Source organism: Festucalex cinctus, chromosome 16 (genome assembly GCF_051991245.1).
Source record: "Festucalex cinctus isolate MCC-2025b chromosome 16, RoL_Fcin_1.0, whole genome shotgun sequence".
Classification (NCBI taxonomy): Eukaryota; Metazoa; Chordata; class Actinopteri; order Syngnathiformes; family Syngnathidae; genus Festucalex; species Festucalex cinctus.
The window spans coordinates 9610957-9634660 of NC_135426.1; the positions used below are offsets into that span (position 1 = coordinate 9610957).

At 43.1% G+C, this 23704-nt stretch overlaps 2 protein-coding genes across 2 annotated transcripts in view; one reads left to right on the top strand and one right to left on the bottom strand.

Moving 5' to 3' along the window:
* Positions 1-12390, bottom strand: vezt (vezatin, adherens junctions transmembrane protein). Its single transcript, XM_077500015.1, has 12 exons — positions 11362-12390; positions 10588-10707; positions 8190-8279; positions 7922-8094; positions 6416-6700; positions 4686-4835; positions 4463-4610; positions 2829-3196; positions 2572-2765; positions 2399-2505; positions 1158-1365; positions 1-1046 (listed from the first exon to the last, which is right to left on the bottom strand). Exons 1-12 carry the CDS (start codon positions 11392-11394, stop codon positions 565-567), a joined length of 2358 nt encoding a protein of 785 aa, XP_077356141.1. The 5' UTR covers positions 11395-12390; the 3' UTR covers positions 1-564.
* Positions 11513-23704, top strand: part of LOC144003586 (FYVE, RhoGEF and PH domain-containing protein 6-like) — a 17006-nt gene continuing 4814 nt past the window's right edge. The window contains exons 1-14 of the mRNA XM_077499997.1: positions 11513-12149; positions 13332-15012; positions 17210-17327; positions 18932-18999; positions 19269-19299; positions 19956-20107; positions 21170-21326; positions 21397-21484; positions 22650-22700; positions 22782-22840; positions 22915-22986; positions 23053-23121; positions 23201-23284; positions 23361-23440. Of these exons, the coding sequence (XP_077356123.1) occupies positions 12140-12149; positions 13332-15012; positions 17210-17327; positions 18932-18999; positions 19269-19299; positions 19956-20107; positions 21170-21326; positions 21397-21484; positions 22650-22700; positions 22782-22840; positions 22915-22986; positions 23053-23121; positions 23201-23284; positions 23361-23440 (2720 nt within the window). The 5' untranslated portion in view covers positions 11513-12139. The remainder of the gene's footprint in view (positions 12150-13331; positions 15013-17209; positions 17328-18931; positions 19000-19268; positions 19300-19955; positions 20108-21169; positions 21327-21396; positions 21485-22649; positions 22701-22781; positions 22841-22914; positions 22987-23052; positions 23122-23200; positions 23285-23360; positions 23441-23704) is intronic.

The following is a 23704-nucleotide window of genomic DNA, read 5'->3' on the forward strand; positions in this document are numbered from 1 at the left end:
TTTTTTTACTATTTTATTTCATGTTGGAAGAAGGACAAGGTGTGTGTATACCTCACCTGCCAGGGAGGACAGGGCGTAGACGAGGAAAAACCCACCAGTGATTGTCTCTCACTCGACAGAAATAACTGTTTCTGTGTGTGTGTGTGTATGTGTGTGTGTGTTTGATTTTAAGCAAGTAATCCAAGCAGTCTGAGGAACTGATCACGTACATTGGTGATGTCACAATGAATGAGCAGGCTTCCCTCTGATGGTAAATAGTATCCGAACTTCCTCTTTCCTCCACGCAAGAAGGTCAAGCTTTGGATCAGAGAGTCTGACCAGAACACTCGAGCAACAAAACGTTAGACACACGACAGCATGTTCTTGACCTTAGAATTGTCTGACATTATTTGTGGAGTTCCACATGGTTCTTTTTTCATCCCACTGTAATTCTCCAAACAATTCCAGTTCCACAAGTAATCATTTAGTGTTGAAGTGAGGGGGGTCTTCACATATTTTGAATTGTTCTGGTACCTGAGCAATAAAGGACGGGTAAAGTGCAACACCTCCGTCCAGCTCAAGAAATCAGTGCTCCTCTTCCGCCCTGTCGTCCTCTTCATCTCCAAATGTCTGCTCCTCCATCTTGACCAGCGAGTGTGATCGCGCCACCACTTGCGCTGCCACCGCCGAGCTGAAGCTTAGCGACTCTGAGCCGTGGATCTCCGTCAGTCTGTCCATGATGGAGAAAGCAGGAACTCTAAACCTGAGGAACCCGTCCACGCCGTTCAGGTTCTCCTCGTCGCCCCCCTCGCCGTCGTACTGATGCAACTCGGACGGGCCGCCGCCTCCTCGGGCGCACACAGACGTTGTCGTCGCCGCCTCTTCCTCCCCCTCCAAACCGCAGCTGAATTCGGAAGGGTCAGCCGTCACCCGCTCTGCCTTTCCTTCCTGTTCGTTTCCTGCCACAGACTCTGATAGGTCATTTCCTCCTCCGTCGTTACTTTCTGCTGAGGCGGCAGGTGCGACCAAGGGATCTGCCATGGCGTCGGAGCAGCCGATGGAAGCAGCTGCAATGGCAGGAAGTACTCAACTGATACAAAGCAGCTTGTAATCATCAGTCACTCATTGGGTTCGAAAATGGGAGTGATGCACCCATTTTGAATCGACACATTCCGCACCTTGGTCGCTGAAAAGCATCTGCTTCCTCTTCATCCTCTCGCCCTCGGACGTGCGGAAGCCCAGTACCGCCTTGAGCTCGGACAGCACGCGGCGGGACTCCTCCCGCTCGTGCCGCTGACGTTCCCGCTCTTCCGGAGTCAGCATGTCGCACCACGAATCTTTGCCTTCACCGTCGGAGTCCGAATCGGACACGTAGGCCTCGAGCTCCTGTCGCGTTATAATTGGCGCATCAGATGCGTAACAAATTTTAATTAGGGCTGGGTTTAAAAAAATAAAATAAAATAATCGAAATTTAATAAATGTTCATTTTCAAGGCCAATATCATTTCATAAAGCCATTCATCAATTATTTAACTCATTCACTCGCAGCCATTTTCACTGAAGCCACCCCCTTCGCTCCCTGTTTTCCTGGATTTTGTCTGATTTTGCAAGGCCCACAGATATTGTGTTCTATTGATAAAACTATGGAACCTACCAAAACAAAGATTAGAGTCTCTTCTTTCATCAGGAAAAAAAAGTACATTTCTCTGTTTCTGTTTTGCAGCAATTAGCATTAGAATATAGCTAGTTGATCTCTTATACTCTGCTGCCACCTGCTTGCCGTTTTTGTAAATAACTACCATTTCTTCAACCGTTCTCTTCAGTTCAGAGGCTGCATCAAAGCCTTCTGTATGCTCTAGCATAAAAAAAACAAAACAAAACAAACAAACATATAAATACATCTTTGGGACAATGGCAATATTTAAAATAGGACGTATTTACATGTTTTGGGGAGCAAATTAGTTAAATATCTAATTTCTCCCCACAAATTCTTAAAAAAATAGAATTTTAAAGGCCAATTATTATTATTTTTTGTATCTTACTGTTTTCGTGAAATTTCTTCACATGAATTGAAAATATTTTCTTACATTTATGAAGGACCTGACTTATTACACTTTTAGACAATTCAGAATATTTTAAGAAAAATTGATGTGCCACAATTAATTGATCGGACTGAACTGAAGACGTGAATCGAATCAATTCAAACTGAACTCTTGTGAATCAAATCGATTGAGGAAATTTGAATCGATACCCAGCCCTAATGTTTATATTGTGGGACAGAAGTGATTTGTGCTCATTTCAAGTAAACCTGTGATTTGGTGCAAAGTCAGTCACAACTTTCTCTGTTTTAGTTACAACAGCAGAAGCCGTCCAATTGACACTTCAGACAGCGAGCCGGAAAAAAAAAAGACATCTCTCACCAACTCTTCTGGAACAGGATCTCTGTCCAGGATCAGAGGATAGGACGGCGGAGGATCGGGCATCTCGGACACTGGGGTCCCACACTGGTTCAGACCTTCAGCGTTACCTGCAGAAATGACGTCGACGCGCGTGATTTCATGGATGGACCTTCCCAGGTGTGACTCTTTCCTACCTGGACAGTCACTGGCCCGCCTCAGCATGCGCTCTACTTGTCCGACGGTGTCGTCCCAGCATCCGGCGCTGGCCTGCATGTGCGGCTGAAGCTGGTTGAGCCTGTCGCTCAGGTCCCGGTAACCCTCCACAGTCAGCTCGCTGGGCTCCTTGGACACCATCAGCTTCTCCAGGTCATCCTCCAGGATGATCATCCTGAAGAGGACATTCGGATGAGTCGTCCGCCGGTGCGCGCCGAGCGTTTGCGTGCGTTCTCACTCGCTCAGCAGGGCCTTGAGGTGCAGCTGCAGGCTTCGGATGGAAGTGTGAAGGATGTTGAGCTCCCGGCATTTCTCTCGCACCCGAGAGCAGCGCTCGGTCCCCGACGCCCTGGCCTGCGTCTCGAAGTGGCGGTGGAAGTCGTAGCTTCGCTGCACCTCTGCCAGGCAGGCGGCCAGTGCCTGGTGGAGAGGCTCGGTAACCCCGGCGATGGAGCAGTGCAGCGCGGAAGGAGGAGGCGGCGTGGAGGAATCGTCTTTGGGAGCGGCACCTTCCTTCACCTCCTCCTCGAGTCGGCGGGGCGACATTAGGAGGGCTAATCGGCGGAAGCACTCTGAGCTTTGCCCTACCCACAATTGAAACAACATCTGGAAGAGGACAAAATGTTGTCGGCGAGATGAAAGCGCCAGAAACTTGAGGATGAACATGATAACTGCAGTTACAAAAATGAATATACAGTTGTAGAGCTGTCAAAATTAATCAACAAGTAATCGATTATCAAATTAATCATCCATCCATCCATCCATTTTCTTGACTGCTTATTCCTTACAAGGGTCGTGGGGGGTGCTGGCGCCTATCTCAGCTGGCTTTGGGCAGAAGCCGGGGTGGGGTGCACCCTGGGCTGGTTGCCAGCCAATAGAAAACTGATTATCTTCTGTGTTAAATCCAAATAAGACATTTTTCAAACATCTGTTTTTACTTTGGAAAACAATGACCGAACTGATAACATCAATCCCCCCTCCTTTTTTTTTTTTTTTTAAATCGTTCATCAATTAATTCATTGAATCGATTAAATATTCAATTAATCAAAAATGTTTGATAGTGACAGCCAGTGTTGGGGACGTCACTTTAAAAAAAGTAATTAGTTATAGTTACTCATTACTTGCTTAAAAAAGCAACCGAGTGGGTAATTGAATTACTTCATAATAAAAGTAACTTGTTACCAGGCAAAGTAACTATTTTCACTACTTTAAAAAATGTTTTAGATCAAATAATTTGGATTTTTACTTGTTGTTATTATGCCTCACTCCATAATGACACAGCATATAATACTACTACTACTAATATTTCATTTAATAAAAAAAAATTAAAAAAACACTGTTATTTTGACTGTCACTCACGAATGACTTTCAGGCGAGGACTTCTTTGCTAAAATGCTATGCTAAAGTCCAAAAGTAAGACATGTCACTGACTCACTACACATTTCAGCGGTCAAGACACTTTTATTGTGACGGGGTCCGACAACAACAGTGCCTCTAACTGTGCACAAATGACATTTTCAGAGCAAGATACCTGCAAAGGAGCAACACGACTGCACAACATCTTGTAGCTTACATCGAGCCTTGACACTAATAAATGAAGTGCAACACATTTCACATACAATAACGATAATGGTGTTTCAAATATGGAGGGAATTATTAGTTAAGATTAGTCTGTTTATGAAAAAAAATAACGCCGCTAATTTAAACGTCGTTATTCCCAACACTGGTGACAGCACTATACCGTTGTGCTCATAAATGTACATGACCTGGCAGAATGTTTACGATGTGTAGTGTGTACAATTTTTGAAAGAAAGCATGAGTGATTAGGCAAACATTTCTTTGACTTTGTATGCAATTCCGATCCAACTATACCTTGAGGGCGGGCAGGCTGTAGTCGTCTGTCAGCTCTTGGGCCTGCTCGTCACCCAGGTGTTCGATGCCCAGGCCCAGGCCCAGCTCCTTCAGAGGCACCGCCGACACGTAGTTGGTCACGTTGTCCACCTCCGAGGTTAGCGGGAACGTCCGGAGGTGTTAAGGGGAACAAAAGTCCAACCGGAGACCAAAAATTTAATTCTATTCAATCAAGAAAGGATATTCCTTTAGCATGTGACAGGTGGCCCTTCGAGAGGCTCTGAAGGCCGAACGGAGAGCCCGGTAGAGGGCCTTCCGCAGTCCGATCAGCTGCTGGCCACGGGGCGCCAACCCTCCCAGCCCCGCCCTGCTAAAGGTGCCGGCCGCACTCACCCTGTCGAGCAAACTTGACAAGTGAAATGTGATACAACTGTGGAGACGTCTCGAATTGGTAAGAGGCGGACACACATAGAAAAACTAGAGATAGACCGATGTTGTTGTTTTGTTTTTGTTTTTTTCCAGGACCGATAGATTATTAGTAGTCAAGGAGGCCAATAACTGATATTTGGAGCCAACATTCATTTTCAGTAAAAAACAACAACATCTTAACAAGTTAAATGGAAACGTAAGTAAATTAAGTAAATACCATAGCTCTCTTTAGTCTTCTAAAGTATTTATTTATTTATTTTACCAAAATTTAAAATTACCTGAAATCTTCAACTTTCACATTTCTTTGTTTAAAAAAAAAAAAAAAAAAAAAAAAGGTTCAGAAGGTTCCCAGGGTCAGCAGCATCTCTTATAGAGTGAACTGAAAATTTAAATAAATAGCTCCCTAATATTAAAATGGCTTTAGAATTACATTATATCCGATAGTCGATACCGATAGTCGTCAAAATACCCAATATCTGCGCCGATAATCGGTCCATCTCTAATAAAAACACTGAGGACCAATCACAACATAGGACAAAAATGAAGTGCTGACAGTCCCTTTCACAGTACCTGTTTAAAATTACTTTTTTTTTAATTTTTTTTATGGGTTGCTGTTTTGCTTCAAAGGTACTGAAATTGAATGCAAATTTGACATCATCTGGATGTCACCAAATTCAAACAGCTAATGAATGATTATAACACTGATCTAAATACCCGATTGCTGCAATCTCAACTCAATTTTATATAGAGAGCACTTTAAAACAACCATGTTGCATATAAAGTGCTGCACGCGGAATAAAAAAAAAAAAATCATTCATGCAAATAAACCGGGTAAAACAATAAATATAAGTAAGTAGTAGTAAGTAAGTTAAAGTGCCTTACAGCAATTCAGCCAATATTTCACAAAGTGCTGCTGAGAAAGGAGAGTCTTAACCTTAGCCAGTTACCGAAGATGGAAAAAAAAAAAAAGGTTGATTTGACAACAGCACCAATTTAAAATCACTGTCCAGCTTAACTCATTTGTTCCCAAAAACGTAAAAATACATTCTATTTTCATTGTATTAAGTGTCCCAAAGATGTATTTATACGTTTTTGTTTTTTTAATGCAAGAGCATACCGAAGGCTTTAATGCAGTCTCTGAACTGCAAAGAAAGGGTGAAAAATTGTAGTAATTACAAAAACGGCCAGCAGGTGGCAGCCGAGTATAAGAGATCAACCAGGGCCATAATGAAAACAAGCTCTTTCCCAACAATTCTAAGCAGATTTGTGAATAATGATGAAACTTAGCTATATTCTAATGCTAATTGCTGCAAAATGGAAACGTATAGAAATATATTTTTTTCCTTAAAGTGAAAATTTTTGCTTTGTACCTGTGTGAAAGGGACTCATAAATCATGTGGGGACAGGGGGAATGTTTGGGAGGAATGCTAAAGCTAAGCTAGCAGGTCATATTTGTTTTCCTATTGAAGGTGCATGCAGGTTTGGGTTCCAGCATGCAGCGATTGGACACAAATGACGACGGGACAAGTAAGCAAGCAAGCTTACAGGGTGAAGCCTCGCGAGATGACTTCCGTCTCTTGCACCAGCCGCAGAGCCTTGCGGGACATCCCGGTCAATGTCTTGCTGTCGTGGACTAGCGTGCGCAGCTGCGAGACCCGGGCGTGGACAGCCCGCTGGACGCCGCCCCACCTCCACAGCGCCGCCGATCGCGCCGCCGCCCAGCACAACGCAGCCAGGACCAATGGAGCGGCCACCAGCGACCACGCACCTCCTGACGCCGAGCACAGCCCCAGCAGGACTGCCGTCAGGCCCACCAAACCTGCCAAGTCCCTAAGTGGAGACAAGTGGAGGTAAACTAACATGCAAGTAGTGTAACTGAAGGATATTTTTGTCGTACAATTACATGCAAAGCAAACTGTGATCCCAAAAACTTGATATTAGGGGTGTCAAAATTAGTGCGTTTATTTTAAGTTAATTTAAAGTTCCTTTGACACCACAATTTTTTTAATGACCCCCCCATACTTGGAAAGTATGTACTGGTGGAATTCCAGTCGCAACGCAGCAGACACGTCCGCGTCAAAATTTAGCAGTAATAAATGTAATAGTAATGCATATATTTGTGGAGACTGTGGTCAAGTTGTATTTTACAATTTGAAAAATGTTCCTTCATGAAAGATTAGATAGCTTTTAATATGTAAAGAAAACTGCACTGACCTGTCACCAATGTCTTACAAATACAATTATGCCATCTAATGGCAAAAAAACATAAATCAATATCATATAGTACATCCTTTTAATTTTAACTCAACTTTATGAATTATAATAAATGCTGTATCAATGACTAAAAGATGCAGCCATAGATCAGTATAATGTTTTTTTCCACTGTTATGTTAACAAGTGTATGAGAACATAGAAAAAATATTTTATTGTACATTTAGAACAGATATAAACTTTGTAATTAACTCATTCACTCCTAGCAGCCACTTTCACTGAAGCAACTCCCATTTACTTCTGGCTGTTTCACTGGATTTTGACTGATTTAGCAAGGCCCACAGAATATTGTGTTCTATTGTTATAAAAAAAATTATGCTACCCAAAAGAAAGATTAGAGTCTCTTCTTTCATCAGAAAAAAAAGTATGTTTTTATCTGTTTCTGTTTTGGAGGAAGTTTCATTATTATTCCCAAATCTGTTTAAAACAGTGGGGAAAAGAGGTTGTTGCAACATGGCCCTGGTTGAGCTCTTATACTCTGCTCCAATCTGCTGACCGTTTGTGTAATAACTACCATTGCTTCAAACATTCTCTTCCGTTCAGAGGCTGCATCAAAGCCTTCTGTATGCTCTAGCATAAAAAACGTATAAATACGTCTTTGGGAGCATGGTAGTATTTAAAATAGAATGTATTTTTACGTATTTGGGAGCAAATGAGTTAATCGTTAGTTAACTGTTGAAAAAATAACATTTTTTAATCACGATATCATTTCAAAGTAACTCATCCCCTTCAAAATAAGAGCCAATGGTGACGAGTGAACCACGTGAGGCGTTAGCATACCACGATGAGGGTGTGGCGAAGACGGCGGGTCGGGGCAGGGCACTGGCGTGGTCGGGCGACGAGCAGAGTGTCAGTAGGCTGGGATCCAGCAGCTCGATCAGCTCCACGTCCTCCTGCAGCAGCACGTCCTGATCCAGAATGCAGCGCACCGAGTACTTGCCCAGCACGCTGTCCTGCAAGCGGGAAGGAAGGAAGGACATTGACGGACAAAGACTGGCGAGGGAGGCGTGATGATGTAATTTTTTTTTTTTTTTTTTACTTGACCCACCAGTTGCTGCTCCAGTGTGCGCGAGGAGACCACCTTCTGGAGCGGATTCCATCTCCACAAGGCTTCAGCCAGCCTCTGCATTACTCCCCCCTACACATTAAAAAAAAAAAAAAAAAAAAAAAAAAAGCCAGTTTTTTAGAAATGTAAAAGAACAAATATAATATCAAATTGTATTTTTAGGAGAAAAGGATGTCACATGAGAGGTTATTTTTCCAAGATGAGTCATTTTACAAGAAAAATTTGTATAGAAAAAAGTTTAATGTTAGTAATATCTGTTTAATTACAATATATTTAGTTGTTTTTTTTTTAAATTAGAACAGGAATAACATTGTAATTTTTTTTCAGATTAAAACGCCGCAATACAGTGTTCCCTCGTTGTTTCGCGAATGTTTTACAACGTGCTTTTTGGTTTGTTTATTTTTATTGGTCTTCACACTGCCGTATCTCTCGAACCCTACGACCGAATGGGGGCATATGGGCATCCGCGGACTCGTCTCGACGCAACCTTTCCAACTGTGTCTGTCCTGTCCTTCCACGGTATTGCATTCCAGAGATAGAAAATATATACTGTGCTGTATAACAAGTAAAAAAAAACAAAAAACATCATACTTTGAACGAAAAAAAAATGACTAAATGAATGAATGAATGAAAAAGCATTTATAATAAACTAAAAATCATACCAACACGAAAAAACGTATAATAAATGAAAAAATATATATATACTGTGCTGTGTACTGTGATAAGTACATTTAAAAAACAAAACAAAAACAACGTACTTTTAATGGGAAAAAAATGAATGTAAATGAAAAAAGAACATATATGATTAATGGGAAAAGTATTTCTCATAAAGTAAAAATCATACCAAAATGAAATAACAAATAAACGGAAAAAAAATATAGAATTCAATTAACGCGTATTTCCATTATCGTGGATAGTTTTTGGAACGTAACACTGTGATAAACGAGGGAACGCTGTACTACATAAAGTTCCAAAACATTATGGAGACCAAAAGTCTTATGTAGAATTTGTTTCAGGGGAGAGAAAAAAAAAAAAAAAAAAGTGCAAATCCATGAGTAAAATAGTATTTTCTTGAGTCAAAAAGCCATATCACAAGAATAACATTTTTTTTTTGTGTGTGTGTGTGACAAAGTTGTAATTTTTCAAGAAAAAACAAAGCCGTCCAAATTGTAGATCAGAAGTGGTGGTATAAATCCTTATTCTAATTCACCATTCTTCTCATTTCATTGTGTAAATCCGTTTGGTGACACTCGTCAGTCAGCATCATCGATCCCGTCTGGCTGGCCCAGGGACCGACCCATTTCCCGAGGGCAGCGGGGGTGTTTTATTAGTTGTATTGATTACCGACCGGGTAAGTGCAGCAAGTAGAAGAGCAAAGAATTCCTGCTCACTGTGCACAAATGTGGCCATTTTTTCCGCTTGCAAACATTAAGCAGGATTTAACGTCATGGTCGCAATACATCCGTCATTAACAGATTAGTCCCATAATTACATCTTTAGCGAGCAGGTGACGCAAGACGTTTTAGGAAAAGCAAAAGTAGGGATGACATTCCCAGCTCACTCCGGCTTTATCTGACATCCGGGAAGCAACATGCTGACCAAAGACTTCCTGTTCTGAGCAGCGCAGAGGAAATGTGACACATGTGGAAAGTTCCAGAAATGTGAGGGCATCATAGCTACCGACACATGAAATAGAAGTGACAACTAAGTACTGCTAGCTGGCTTAGCTTATATGTATAAGTAATGGGAAGGTACCCATGAGCAGGAAAGGCAGAGAAGAAGGTATAAGGAAAAGGAAGGAAAGAAGAAAAGACAGGCTTGGGGTGGAATGAAGGCAGAATAGTAGCTGTAAATATGCAAAGAAGATAAAGTGTGTTTGAGGGAAGGTAGATTAGAATGGAAAAGATGCCGGGAAGGAAAAATAGAGTGGATTTGTGTGGAAGGAAGGAAGGAAGGAAGGAAGGAAAGTAGGTTAAAGCAGAAAAAGGAAATAAGAAGGAAGGGTGGAAGAATAAAGAGGTGTAAGGTGGGGAGGAAGGAAAGTAAAAAGTAAATTTAAGCCAAGAGGTACAAATGCATGGATATAAACGGGGAAGAAATAAAGAAGATGCGATGCTTAAAAAAAAAAAAAAAAAAAAAAAAAAAAAAGAGGGTTGACTAAGGGGATGGAAGGCCAGAAAAGGGTCAGAAGGCTGAAAAGTGGTTTAAACAAAGAACAGAAGGAAAATGGGGTGCAAAATAAAAAGCAGGTCTGAGAGGAAGGAAAGTAGTAAGGAATGAAGGCAATCCGGAAGGTTTAAGCGAATAAGATGTAGTTTTTAAGTTCTCCACAGAGTCCACACATTCCTGTTTCAGATCAGGACCCATCTGAAGGACTCACCTCCGCTTTCTGGGGAACTTGCAGAGACCCCAGGTCGCCGTCTTCGTCCCTCGCCGACGTCGGACATGCCTCGAAATCCGTGTGTCCTAAGTCGTGCAGGTAGTGGAAAAGAGGCGAGTTCTGCAACGCAAACAGTGAGGTCATGTCAAAGTGCTTCTCGTCTTACGCCAACCTGTTGAACCAGCATCCATCAGAGCTTACTCCACTCAAAAAAAAAACAATCTACTTAGAACACGCGAATACAGGTCCGGATTGTGTCTAAACACTAGACAATGGACGTCATAATCCTTCTTCTTTCCCATCTCTGAAAGATGTCCGACCTGCTTGCTGTCAGTATCATTGCATTACATCACTGGACACTTAACGGATGCCTTATGGGAACATCTGTGTAATTACCATCACATACATGCTTTTAGGATAATACTCACGTCCATGGTCACACTGAGCTCATTTGAATGCAATACAAGTACATATTTGTGTATGCAGACGTCCGAGCGGCGCGTGTATGTGTTTAGTCAGAACCGCCGCATTGGTTCAGTCTGCCTGCATGGTCATCCCCGCCCCACCTACTTGTGATCAATAACAGCCACAAACTTGCCCCCGTTTATCAGAAGCAGAGCTATGGGGCTAAGCGAAGTATCACCATTTATTTTGCACTTTTAAAAACAACTAGCATCTGCTTTATGTATCTCAAGCTAAACTATCAGCAATTGCCTGTTTGTAAGCAGCATGACAAAGCATAGGCTAACAACAAGTGACAAACACGATACGAACCTCAAACACGACATCTTCGTCAAACTCCTCCATCGACGTGCGGCTCACTCTGCATGCCGAGCTTCGGGGGCGATTGGACGGAAGGAGTCGGGCAGAGAGAGGAGAGTTGGGAGATTAGCCGGATTGCTAAACAAAAAAAAAAAAACTACAATAACCATCCAAGCACAGCCTCTCGCGCTTCTTCCTCGCGAGAAACCATATTGGAAGCCTCTGGCCTCCAGCGCCTCTTGTGGCCACGTGAAGCACAGGCACAACCGTTAGAAAAGTCAGGCTAGTAAAGGTAAAACAATGAGGCAAGAAGCACAGAGAATACTACTTCAAAATAAAAACGAAAATCTAACAAAATTAGAATAACAGTTGCGAAGTCAATAGATGGCATTTGATTAGTATTTGTTTCATAGTTATAAGTTATGTTTTGGACTTATGCGCGGTAATCCTTCAAACACATTACGTCGTTTACAATCTGATGTAACGCTGTATCAACAACAGGAAGTCGTTTATTCACAGTGCTTGTAACTTGACACAACCGACAACCTTTACCGAAGCCGAAAAACTTTGGAGAAAAATGGAAAAAGCAACAAGGATAAAGTCGTCGATAGTGGATGTGCGAGCGAGATAAGGAGTAAGAGCGGCGGTCTGCGGTTCGTTTCAGTTCCACGCAGTGGATTTCCCAGTGACAATGCTGTGGAGGCAGGAAAAAACGAAGACTGTGTCGCGCTTCCATTGAAAGTGAATTTACGTTCCTCATGGAGAAAGCAGCAGCAACAAGTCGGGAGTCATGAGCACAGGTTTGTTTCTTACGGGGGCTAACTGCAAATTAGCAACACCTCACTTTACTTTTAGGTAAAGTGCTCATGGTAAATTCAACGTCGTGGAAAAAAACAACTGTTCAGTTAACAACCACTTTTTTAACCACTTAATTACATCTTTTCCTGGGGAGAAAAAAAACGCCTCCACACAAATAGGACAATAGGTCACACTAGTCGTCATTTTGTGAGCTCTCCAAAAAGCTCACAAGCTCTCCATCACTAACAGTATAAGTACGTACAATAAAAGTAGCTTTCCCTTTGAAGTGGCTCACTGGCAGTTGGAGATGATCACAACTCCTTTGTCTGATAAACATCTGTCCTACTGTTGATGTTACACGTCCAAATATCTAATGCGACGTTCAAATAAAGCTTTGTTTCAATAATTGTTAGCCTTCACGTGGATTTGGCGTCATTTACGATAGTTCTGTGATTTTTTTCTTTTTTTCCTTGTTATTTGTTAGTTCGCATTACCTGACGCTTCATTGCGACGAGTGTTGCCAAACTCCGTTTAGAAAATCAGGCAAACTTTTGTCGTCTCGCTCGTAGCTTGTCGTATAAAGTACTTGCGGAGTTTGATTGCATCGTCATCACAACTGGATGGATTCGGCATGTAGTGGTTCACATTTCGGTCAAATTTAATACCAGGATCCAAACATGTTTTCCAGAGCTTTTTTCCTGACAGATTTAAAACACACCTGATAGCACACCGCAAAAACAAATTTTGCCATTAAATTGGAGTTATCTGTGTCAGAATCAGCCTTGTTCTGAACAGAGTTGGGTGTTTTGTCTGAGTTTGTGGTCATTGACCTTTTAGAAATATCCCTGCAGGATGCAGCGGTGTCACTGCACATAATATCTTTTTAACTGTAGGCATTGTATTTTTTGGTGTTTGTACACCAAAACTATTTAGCTTTAGGTTATTTCTGTGTAATTTTGCCACAGATTCCTGCTTCAGTGAGTCAGCTGGTACTCCCAGCGCTTCCATTCAAATGTTGATGCATGATTTATTTCACACTTTACTCCCCCCTGAACCCGAAGTGACCGTTTCACCTTGCCTGTAACTTTATCTCGCAACTGTCTCTGCTGATATTTGAGAAAGGAAGGAAGTATAATGCGTTCACGTGCATGTTTTGACTCCTGTCTCGTGTTGTGTACATTCAGGTGTGAAGAAGCCTCCATTAGCTCCCAAACCTAAACTTCCCACCGTGGCCAAACCCGCACCCCCACCCATCGCCCCCAAACCAGGCCTGTTCACCACCACATCCCCCGTTTCCTCCCAGCCTTCCCCCGCCACTCTCAAGAGGACAAAGCCGGCCCTCGCCCCGAAGCCCTGCATCCCGAAATCCACAGGGCCTTCTCCCGCCGCCGCCTCGCCGCCCCTCAAAGCCCACCTTATCTTATCTCCCGAGCAGGATCTCCTTGAGGACAGCCTCTCGCTGCTCAACACCAGAAATGGCATTTTATCAGAACGGGAATCGGACTACATCATTCCCACGTGCGCTTGCGGGCTGCGGGACTGCTGCCAGTCCCGGCGTGTGGAGAACGGCGTGCATGAGGATGATGATGATGATGATGACGCTCGCGAGCTTAAAAATGGGATTCACGAAGGAGTGCCGACCGGACCGGAGGATTGTTTGCCTAAGGTGAGTGAAAGGCCCCGGGACAAGCCTCACAGACAGAGACACTTGGATAAAGAGGGGAATAGGACTAACGCTGAAGAAAAGGCGGATATCAGCTGTGATGTTGCAGGCAGCATCATCGCCGCCTCCTCTCCACTTGCGCGACATCTGGATCTGCATTTCTGCGGCGACTCCTCTGTTCCCGCGCCGCCCAGTAAGCCCCTCCCCGTCCCGCATCCTCGCAAGCATAAGAAGCCCACCCTGGTGAGGCAGGATGGCGTGGAGGGCGCAGCTGAGGATCCTCAGGAGGCGGACTACCCAAGCGAGGAGAACGGCGCTCCAGTTCCGCCTCCCCGCCAGACCTCCCTCTCCCCTCGCCTCCACAGAGCGAGACTGAGCAAGAACGCCTCGCACTCGCTCGGCCTGCTCTCCCAGCCTCATCCGGTGGGCGAGCGAGAGGGCGAGGAGGAGGAGGACGGCTACGGCGATTTCAAGCGCTACCCCGTCACCCACAGCCTCCCCAAGCAGCTCAAACTGGGCTGCCCGCCGCCCCCGCTGCACGCCCGGAAGGCTTTATCCGCCGAAGAGCGGCAGCCAGTGAGACCGCCGCCCCGGAAGCCTCAGCGGCACAGCTTGCCCGCCCCGCCGGCGCCCTCTGTCTGCCCCCCGGCGCCTCCCCATGGCCCCATGAGAGATCTGCCCGCGCCCCCCCAGGAGAAGCATCCCTGGCGCTTTGTCCGCCGGCCCTGCGTGGGCTTCTTCACCCGCCAGATGCCCACCAGGAGCAGCGTGCCGCCCAAAAGCCGGGCACCTGCGCTGGGGGGCAAACAGCGGGCGCAGTCCTTCTCTGCCGCCGACCTGGCCACGCGCGTGGACCCCAACAAGCGCAGCCTCTCCTTCCGCAAGCTTCTGGAGCTGCGGGTGTCGGTTAAGATGCTGCCTAAGCTGCTGGCCAAGGGCGGCCATTCGCTGGACTGCGCCGCCTCCGAGTCCAAGCGGGCTGAGCGGCCCAACAGCTGCATCGGCGAGGTTGGCATCGGCCACGGCGACGACGACGACGATGATGGGAGCGCCGAGTACGAGAACGTCCCTCTCTACGAGGAGATCCCCGAGTACATGAACCTGCCCTTTCACGGCGGCAGGCTGGGCTGGTCGCAGGACGGCGACGACTTGGACATCTATGAGGCGCAGGACCCCTACCACAGGTTCCAGGAGGACCACAGGTGGGATTTAGTCCACACTAGGGGTGTTAAGAAAAATCCATTCAGCAATATATCACGATATTACTGCACGCAATTCTTGCATTGATTCAATATGCGGCCGAAACGTCATTTAAACATCAATTTTTGATGGAAATATTCAACAAAAAGTCTTACTTAGGGTTAGGGTTCACACTTTAAGCATGGAAGAATGTTATATTAATGGAACAATAAAGACACAGTCTTCCGTTGTCACGCAGGAAAATGCACTATATAAATACAGGATTTACACCCATGACCTCCTTCTCAATCTACACCTCTGGGCTTCTGTTAATGTGTGTTGGTGATTTGAGCTATGCCACTCATACTGTTTGCTTATATCCAAAAGGATCCCAAAAACATGTCTTGGAGGTATGAAGATTCGAGCTGACACAAGTGATATGCTGTTACACACAGTATGGCCAAGGGCTATGTTCCAACCTGATCCTCAACCCTTGAGTGACTTCATTAAAAAATAAAATAAACTAGTCAAGGGCGCTCCGAATTGTCCCTAGGTGTGCTTGTGAGTGTGGATGGTTGTTCGTCTCTGTGTGCCCTGCGATTGGCTGGCAAGCAGTCCAGGGTGTCCCCCGCCTACTGCCCAGAGCTTGTATAGATGAACATAGGTACGTTATTTGTAGTAAATAATTTTTGGACTAATTCAATGAAGTGAAATTGGGTAATTTCCATGGCATACCTGCAGCTGTAGTTGCAGGTTGAAAATCCACCTTTCAGTCCTCCCAGACACAGTTTTATCATTTCAAGCTTATATAATTACATACTACCATCTACAAAATATTAGCCCACCTTCCCTTATGTCATCACTCGCGTTGGCTGCAGCACCTGAAGGTTGGATGTAAACAACAACCTATCTCACAGCTGTTCATTTGTCTTTTTTTTTTTCCTTGACAAGTGAAGTAACCTTACATTTCACTGTAATGCATTTACAAGCAAATAAATTCAGAATCATTTGTTTCTTCCTTGACCCCTCCACATCATTTTCAGGAAATGACTTGTCATTTTCGAGTCACTCTGCTGACAAATGGAGGAGGTCACACTAGAATAAAAGCATAAGTCGGGCTCACTGTAGGTCCCGGACCAGGTGGTCGGTGCTCTCCGGGTGGCGACAGGTGACATCAGCACGAGTCAGGAGCCCGTCAAACAGTCGGGGCGTGTTTGACGTGCTGCAGGTCGGCCCCGTGGTCTTCCTGTGGGTTATTTTCAGCATGCCGGGCAGGAAATGTCTAAGCGTCACACAAAAAAATGCCACACGGCTCCTCCAGAAGTGGGGAAAATAAATGTGCAGCAACCACCAGCCGCCTCCTCCTCAGGCTGGCCTTCTTCACTCTGTGTTTAGCCTTCTCGTAACCTCAACACTCCACTTTTTTTCTCATTTCTTCTCTTTGAGTTTAAGCGAAAATAGGGGGGGGGGGCTAGGCAAAGCCATCTTGAAATATAAGCTTTATTTTGTGATAATCCGAGTCACTTAACATGACTTTGAATTGTGCTGTCACTATCGAATATTTGTAGAATTTTGCAAATGCTTGCAAATGTCTTATTTTGGTTAAACACGCAAGATAACCTGCCTTGCGATTGGCTGGCAACCAGTACAGGGTGTACTACTGCCCAAAGCCAGCTGGGATAGGCCACAGCACCCCCACGCGACCCATGTGAGGAGCAAGCGGTTAAGAAAATGGATGGATGGACAGAAGATAATCAGTCTTCTTTCATGAAGGACTACAGAAATCAGTGAACAATTACTGTTGATATGCTGAAATCAGAGGATTTGGACAATTTGAAATTTAAAAATGGCTCCAAAAGATTACTTGATTATTAAAACAGTTGATTAATTTGATAATCAATTACATATCGATTTAATCTATTTATTTTGTGTTCATCTGAGTCACTTGACATTACTTAACATGAGTTTGAATGTTTATTCAGAACACATTATCTTCGGGCGTTCCGCCAGGAGGAGAGCCGAGAACACTCGCACTTCAGTGAAGTTGCGCTCATGAAGAAAACATTGGACGCTGACACATGTCTGAGCTTGCACTCACTCAGCAAACTTTCACCTAATTCTCAATCATTAACAAACACTTCAAAACATTATAGCAAGCAATTTGAATAGCATGACTATTTTCCTAACTAATTCTGCACATCTCCTGTCTTTGTGGAGCAGCGACTGGCCGAGGAGGGACGTCCACTCGGAGGAGGAGGACGAGGACGCCCACAGTTGGGACGAGGAGGACAACAGCTCGTCCTCCAGCAAGGAGCACGTGGACGAGGCGGACAGACAGGTGAGCGCATCAACCTCTGACGGCACGTTCCAAAAAGGGCATGTTTTTGTTGGGGTGCGTTCAAACAGGCGAGGTCAAAATGCTATGATTTACTGGGAAACGCTTGCTTGTGTGGTGGGACTTTACGGCTACATACAGTACACACCAGAATTCATACTTTTTTTTCATCAACTGTTATTATTTATCTTAATAAATAGTTGTTTGATTTAAGTATTGTAAATAATTACAAATATTAGTAAAATAACATTTATCCCTGCGATTGGCTGGCAACCAGTCCAGGGTGTCCCCCCGCTTACTGCCCAGAGCCAGCTGAGATAGGTTCCAGCAACCCCCAGCCCCACGACCCTTGTGAGGAATAAGCAGTCAAGGAAATGGATGGATGGATGGATAACATTATACAGTGTATATATATATATATATATATATTAAATTATGTAATTGGTTTATTTATTGTAAATGTTACATACATTACATACTGTATAAGTGCATTTAACATTTTCTATTTTATTTCTGAAATAATTGGTAAGTAAACAATAAAATGAAATGGTAAAATAATTTAACATAGCCACTTTTTTATTCACTTAATTTGATGAATTATAATAAAGTAATCAAAATGATTTTAATTAACAGAAATAAATTAATTAAAACACTTACCAAAAAAATATAAATTTGCAATTTATCCATTGGAAATCCAGTATAAACATAGTAAAATGAATTTCACATACAGTATACCCTTAACTAGGGATGGGCGAGTACCAATACATGGTATCAGTATCTGGCTGATACCTGATCTTATTTCAGGAAGTAGAAAATAGAAGAATAGAAAATTGTTACTATCCACCCATCCATTTTCTTGGCCGCTTATTCCTCACAAGGGTCGCGGGGATGCTGGAGCCTATCTCAGCTGGTTTTGGGCAGTAGGCGGGGTACACCCTGAACTGGTTGCCAGCCAATTGCAGGGCAAAATTGTTATTAATTTCATGCAATTTCAAGGAAAATATGCTGTATTGGGATTCTTTAAAATGATCAGTTTTTGTTTTCTTATGGGAATTTTATGTATCAAAATGGTATTGGTACTTGGTATTTATTGGTGACTCCTCAAGACAAGAGTTGCGTACAGGTCTGATTTAAAAAAAAAATAAAATAAAATGCTGTCAAATATCCCTAACATTTTATTTAATTATTACATTTTTTAAAGTGCATTTACTGTAAATAATAAGAAGACTAAAACTTTAATTAAATAATTCTAAATAAAAAATTATAAATAATAAAAAAAAAAAACATGAAATGGAATTATTTTATTATTATTAAAATAAGCCATTTAAGGTATTTCACTTTCTTTCTGGTCTTCGTATATCCTGACCCATCCAACCATTTTAAAAGCCAACTGTGAGAGCAAGACCAGTGCCGCGATACAGGCAGTATGCATAAAAATGATGGTGTCAACTAAGCACTTTGGCTCCCATCACGACTGCTGCCACATGGAGATAACGTGTTCACAAATGGCTCATGCCAACAACTTGACAGTGACATCACCGATAACAAAATGGCGGCTGATGGGGGGGCCTGCTCACTCTTTCGCTCTCTCTCTCTGTCTCTCATAGTTGGAGGACGAGACCAAGCACAAGAAGGTGGCCCACATCGCCCAGGAGATCATGAGCTCGGAGAAAGTGTGAGTGGTGCCCACGACGGTGACAAGCTCTCCGCTTGATCGGTTAAAAATGGGGTCAGACACAGTCATGTGACAAAAGTCTCTCTGACAAACCCAAACAAAAATAGTTTTTTTTAAAAAAAGTACTCTGACAAGTGCGATTTTACCTGAAAAGTTACTTAGGTCAATGTAATTGAGTAAATGTAGTACATTACTGCCCACCTTTTAAAACCTGTCCTTTTAAAAATGATGTGACAACTTATTTTCACCCTTTTTTCTGCCGTTTGCAGGTTCGTGGATGTCCTCAAGCTTCTTCACATCGTAAGTGTCACATGACCCCTGGCGATGGGAGTTGTGCCATCCCGTGGCTGGGAACCGGTGTGGGGGGGTCATATATCCAAGAAATCGGGTCAGCTCGCATTCTTTTCTGCCCGCGGACGCAGCAGCTGCTTCCTCCTGCCACGGAGATGACCTCCACGCACACACGCCGATATAATTCTTTGCGTGTGTGGACTGCGCACATTCTTGTGGCGAGCCACCCAGCTGATGTGCGACTTGAATGTTTTTAAGTTTCTGGCCAAGCATCCCTGTGTGTGCATGCGTGGGTGTGTCGACAAAGTAAGATCATATTACATAATAAGATGATCACATGGTGCACAATTACCACCGTAATACCACCACAATTATTAGATAACCATGAATGCTATACATAGTTGCTCCAAGTACATCACCGACAAAGTTTACAATCAATATTTAGCTAATAGCATGACAAAAACATTTCAAAATAAAATACATAGTACTGTTTGAATTGGTGAGAAGTGAAAACATTTAGTCGGCGCGTGTGTCCGTATCCTAGCTGCTTCCTTCCAGGTGGATGTGTGCGTTGGCACACGGCCTTGTCCAAAGCCGCTGACTCAACCTTGTGTGGGTGTGTCGTGTTTGTACGTGCCCAACTGAGACCACATTTCTGCGTTCAGGACTTTCGGGACGCCGTTGCCAAGGCGACTCGTCAGAACGGCAAGCCGGTGGTGGACGAGCGCGTCCTCAGCCAGGTCCTCTATTACCTGCCTCAGCTCTACCAGCTCAACAAGGACCTGCTGAGGGAGCTGGAGGAGAGGGTGGCGCACTGGTACGTGCTTATGGAGGACCAAAACAGACAACATTCGAAATAAATAGATGAATGAATACAAATAAAAGTGGATATAAAAAATATAATTAAAAAATGAACTTCAAAAAATAAATTTAAATGTAAATAAAAACAACTATAAAAGTAAAAATAAATATGAAAAAAGTGGAAATAAATACCAGTACAAAAGGGTTTAATAAACAAATGTGAGATCAGAGCGCTTTTATTCATTAATTGATATTTAATTCTATTTATTGGTTGTTTGTTTATTGAACATATAAACATAAACAAGTAGCAGATAAAAAAATTAAAAGAAGAAACTTATGCAACAATTAGTGATAGTTTACATTTTCAAAGGGAGTAGGACGAAGTTGAAAACGTATCTAGTCCAACCCCTTATTCTTTGTATCTTTTGACTTATTTCATTATTAATACAATAAATCAATACATTTCAATAAAAAAAAAAAAAAAGTGTAATCCTCCTCATGTATACAACTGCACTTTGACACATACGTACATTTGCCAATAGCATATGTACATGAAATTCATCGGCATACACAATAATAATACATCATCATACTCACATATACAATTTTCATTAGAGTCATACTGGTATGTTTAAAAAAAATTAAATTTCTGCAATTTTACTAGCTCATGTCTGATTTTTTAGATCATGCTCTTGAACTTTTCTTTTAAACATTTTTTTTTTAACTAAGCAATTGACTTGCGTCTTTTTATGTCAGGACCAAAATTATTCCACAAATTAACACCTTATATAATTTCTTTTGTATTGCGACATTTTTATATTTATTTTCTGAACCTCGTTTTTCATTTTTGTCTTAATTTTTATTTATTTATGGATGTATATATATTTGTTTACATTATGATTTGTTTATTTTTTGTATTTAATTTTTTAATTCTATTTTTATATCCGTTTTTATTTTCACTTTTCTTCATTTATTTATTTTTAATTTTGTCAGTTTTGGTCCTCCCTACGTGCTCGCTCCCACTGGAATTGACACCCCTCATGTGACATTCCGCCATCTCCTTCTTGTGCGTCCGCAGGAGTGAGCACCAGCGCCTGGCGGACATCTTTGTGCAGAAGGGCCCGTATCTGAAGATGTACTCCACGTATATTCGCCAGTTCGACAACAACGTGGCACTTTTGGACGAGCAGTGCCGGAAAAACCCACCCTTCGCCGCCGTGGTGCGAGAGTTTGAGGTAACGAGATGTTTCCTGCCAGACGGCAAACCGGCGGAGCGTTTCCATCAGGCATGTTGTCTCGGTGCAGATGAGTGCCAGATGTGCCAGCCTTGCCCTCAAGCACTACCTGCTGAAGCCTGTCCAGAGGATCCCTCAGTACCAGCTGCTGCTCACAGGTGGCTACTCATTCTCTAGCACAGGCGTGGGCAAAAATGCCGCATTTGTAATATCAACATTTATTCTTAGATCATTCTTTCTACCATTGCAAGATTTTTACATTTTCATGGTTATTTGCACATAATGACCAATCAGTGCACAGATAGTAAAATGGGGACTCGGGAGGGTAGGATATTTCATTTATTATTGCTCAATCATTTATGTCTAGAATTTTCCAGTAGTCACAGAAACAGTGTTTTAAAAATAAATGCAGATGCTCACATTCACCCATCAGCATTTTTGCTTCACTCAGATACACAACAGAAACAGGAAGTTTCAGAAAAAATAACACGGACAAAAAAAATATATACAAAAATAACCTCATTCTCAAATGGCCTGGCTGATCTATCACTTTTTAAAACCAAATGAGCACAAATTTTCGAGTAACCCTGGCTGCAAAGAGCAGTTGGAGGCGTGGCTAAACATGGGGTGGCTCTAAACCCGGCATTCACGGATTCCACGCGCCTTCTTTTTCATTTATTTATTACTAGGCCTGTCAAAGTTCAAGCTTGAACTTTGACAGCACTATTTATTACAAAATGGTTTTAACAACTTTTTTTTAAACAAAATTAATTTAATGATGCACCATCTTATGACGTCACAGTTATTGTTTTGAACACGTTATGGAGAACATTGAAAATTACAAACGTTCAACACTCAGCCAGTTGTGGCGGAGCTAACTAAACTGACAAAGTAGTCGTAATGGCCATTTTGATGTCCGTTCTGGGTAAACAGAGGGTCATAGAGCCACAGAAGCATGTTCAGGGCCTCTGAAAATGGAGGAGTCGTCGTGGTCTAGGTCATTAGGTTCAATAGTTATGTTCCAATGAGGTCCTCCAAATAGAAATCAGTGGGATGGATGCAGTAGCACATGTCCCCAGCAGAGGGCGCACTCCCTGGATGGGAGGTTAGTGTTCGGGTTTCGGTCCGTTTGTAATTTTGCTTGTCATCATAATATGTTGCATCATTAAAGCTGCCAAGATCACATCACAAATTTAAAAAAATAGAAGAAGAAGGCACTTAGAGGGCCAGAATCCATGTGGGTGAAGTCAAATTAGTTTATTCTGTGATATCCTGACACCTAGTGGACAGCAACAAGAATGTCACCTCTCTGACCTTACCTAGATTATTTGAAGAATCTGCCTCGGGACTCTGAGGACTACAAGGACACAGAAGGTGAGATTTAAAAAAAAAAAATTTAAATGAGGCAACCTCCATAAGGAATGTGTCTTTATTCAAACTTTTTTATGCATGTAGCGGCCCTAAGCATCGTGAAGGAAGTCGCCAACCACGCCAACGACATCATGAAACAAGGGGTGAGACGCCATTCCATTCCCGACTTTTCACTCTCCCTTCTCATCTCCATCATGTATTTGTTGTTTTTCTCTAGGATAACTTTCAGAAGCTGATGCAGATCCAGTACAGTCTGAATGGCCACCAAGAGATCGTTCAGCCAGGCAGGGTAAGAGCCTCACTTCCTCCCCGATGGCGACAAGAGAGAGAGTTCACTCTCGACGGGTTCCCGCAGGTGTTCCTGAAGGAGGGCACGCTCATGAAGCTCTCCAGGAAGGTCATGCAGCCGCGGATGTTCTTCTTGGTGAGCCGCAAACTCGTTTCTCTCATCTTCCTGCAACGTTTTCCTTCTCGTCTTCACTTCATCTTTTCTATGCGTACAGTTCAACGACGTGCTCATGTACACCACCCCCGTCCAGTCGGCCCAGTACAAACTCAACTGCGTGCTGTCCCTCGCTGGCATGAAGGTGAGACGACAAATGGGGACTTGCCACTTGTCATTGTAACTCGTTACGCTGCGCTACGCTGCGCGCCTTCCGACAGGTGAGCAAGCCCAGCCAGGAGGCCTACCAAAACGAGCTGAACATTGAGAGTGTGGAGCGCTCCTTCATCCTGTCTGCAAGGTTAGATGTCAAGTACTTTCATAGTATAAAAATCATCATAAAGATTATAGTGTGATATAGTATATATGTTATGGAGAGAGTTTCAGCTACATTAACTCTTTTTACCACCAAAAACGGTTAATAACGTATACTAAAATCACAATGAATGCCGCCATAAACGTTAAATGGCGTTTACTACGGGGGGGGTTTTTTCCCCTCAATGGGCCGTGCAACATCTTGTGCAGCACTCCTTTTGTGAATGGAGTGGGCGAATCCAAAAACAGC

What these genes read in the sequence shown, in the direction of transcription:
- vezt (XM_077500015.1), bottom strand. Translation starts at nt 11,394, where the DNA reads ATGGAGGAGTTTGACGAAGATGTCGTGTTTGAG. An exon ending in CTCAAGGCCCTGCTGAGCGA is followed by an intron (nt 2,766 to 2,828) that starts GTGAGAACGCAC and finishes TGTCCTCTTCAG; the next exon opens with GATGATCATCCTGGAGGATG. An exon ending in ATCCTGTTCCAGAAGAGTTG is followed by an intron (nt 1,366 to 2,398) that starts GTGAGAGATGTC and finishes ATAACGCGACAG; the next exon opens with GAGCTCGAGGCCTACGTGTC.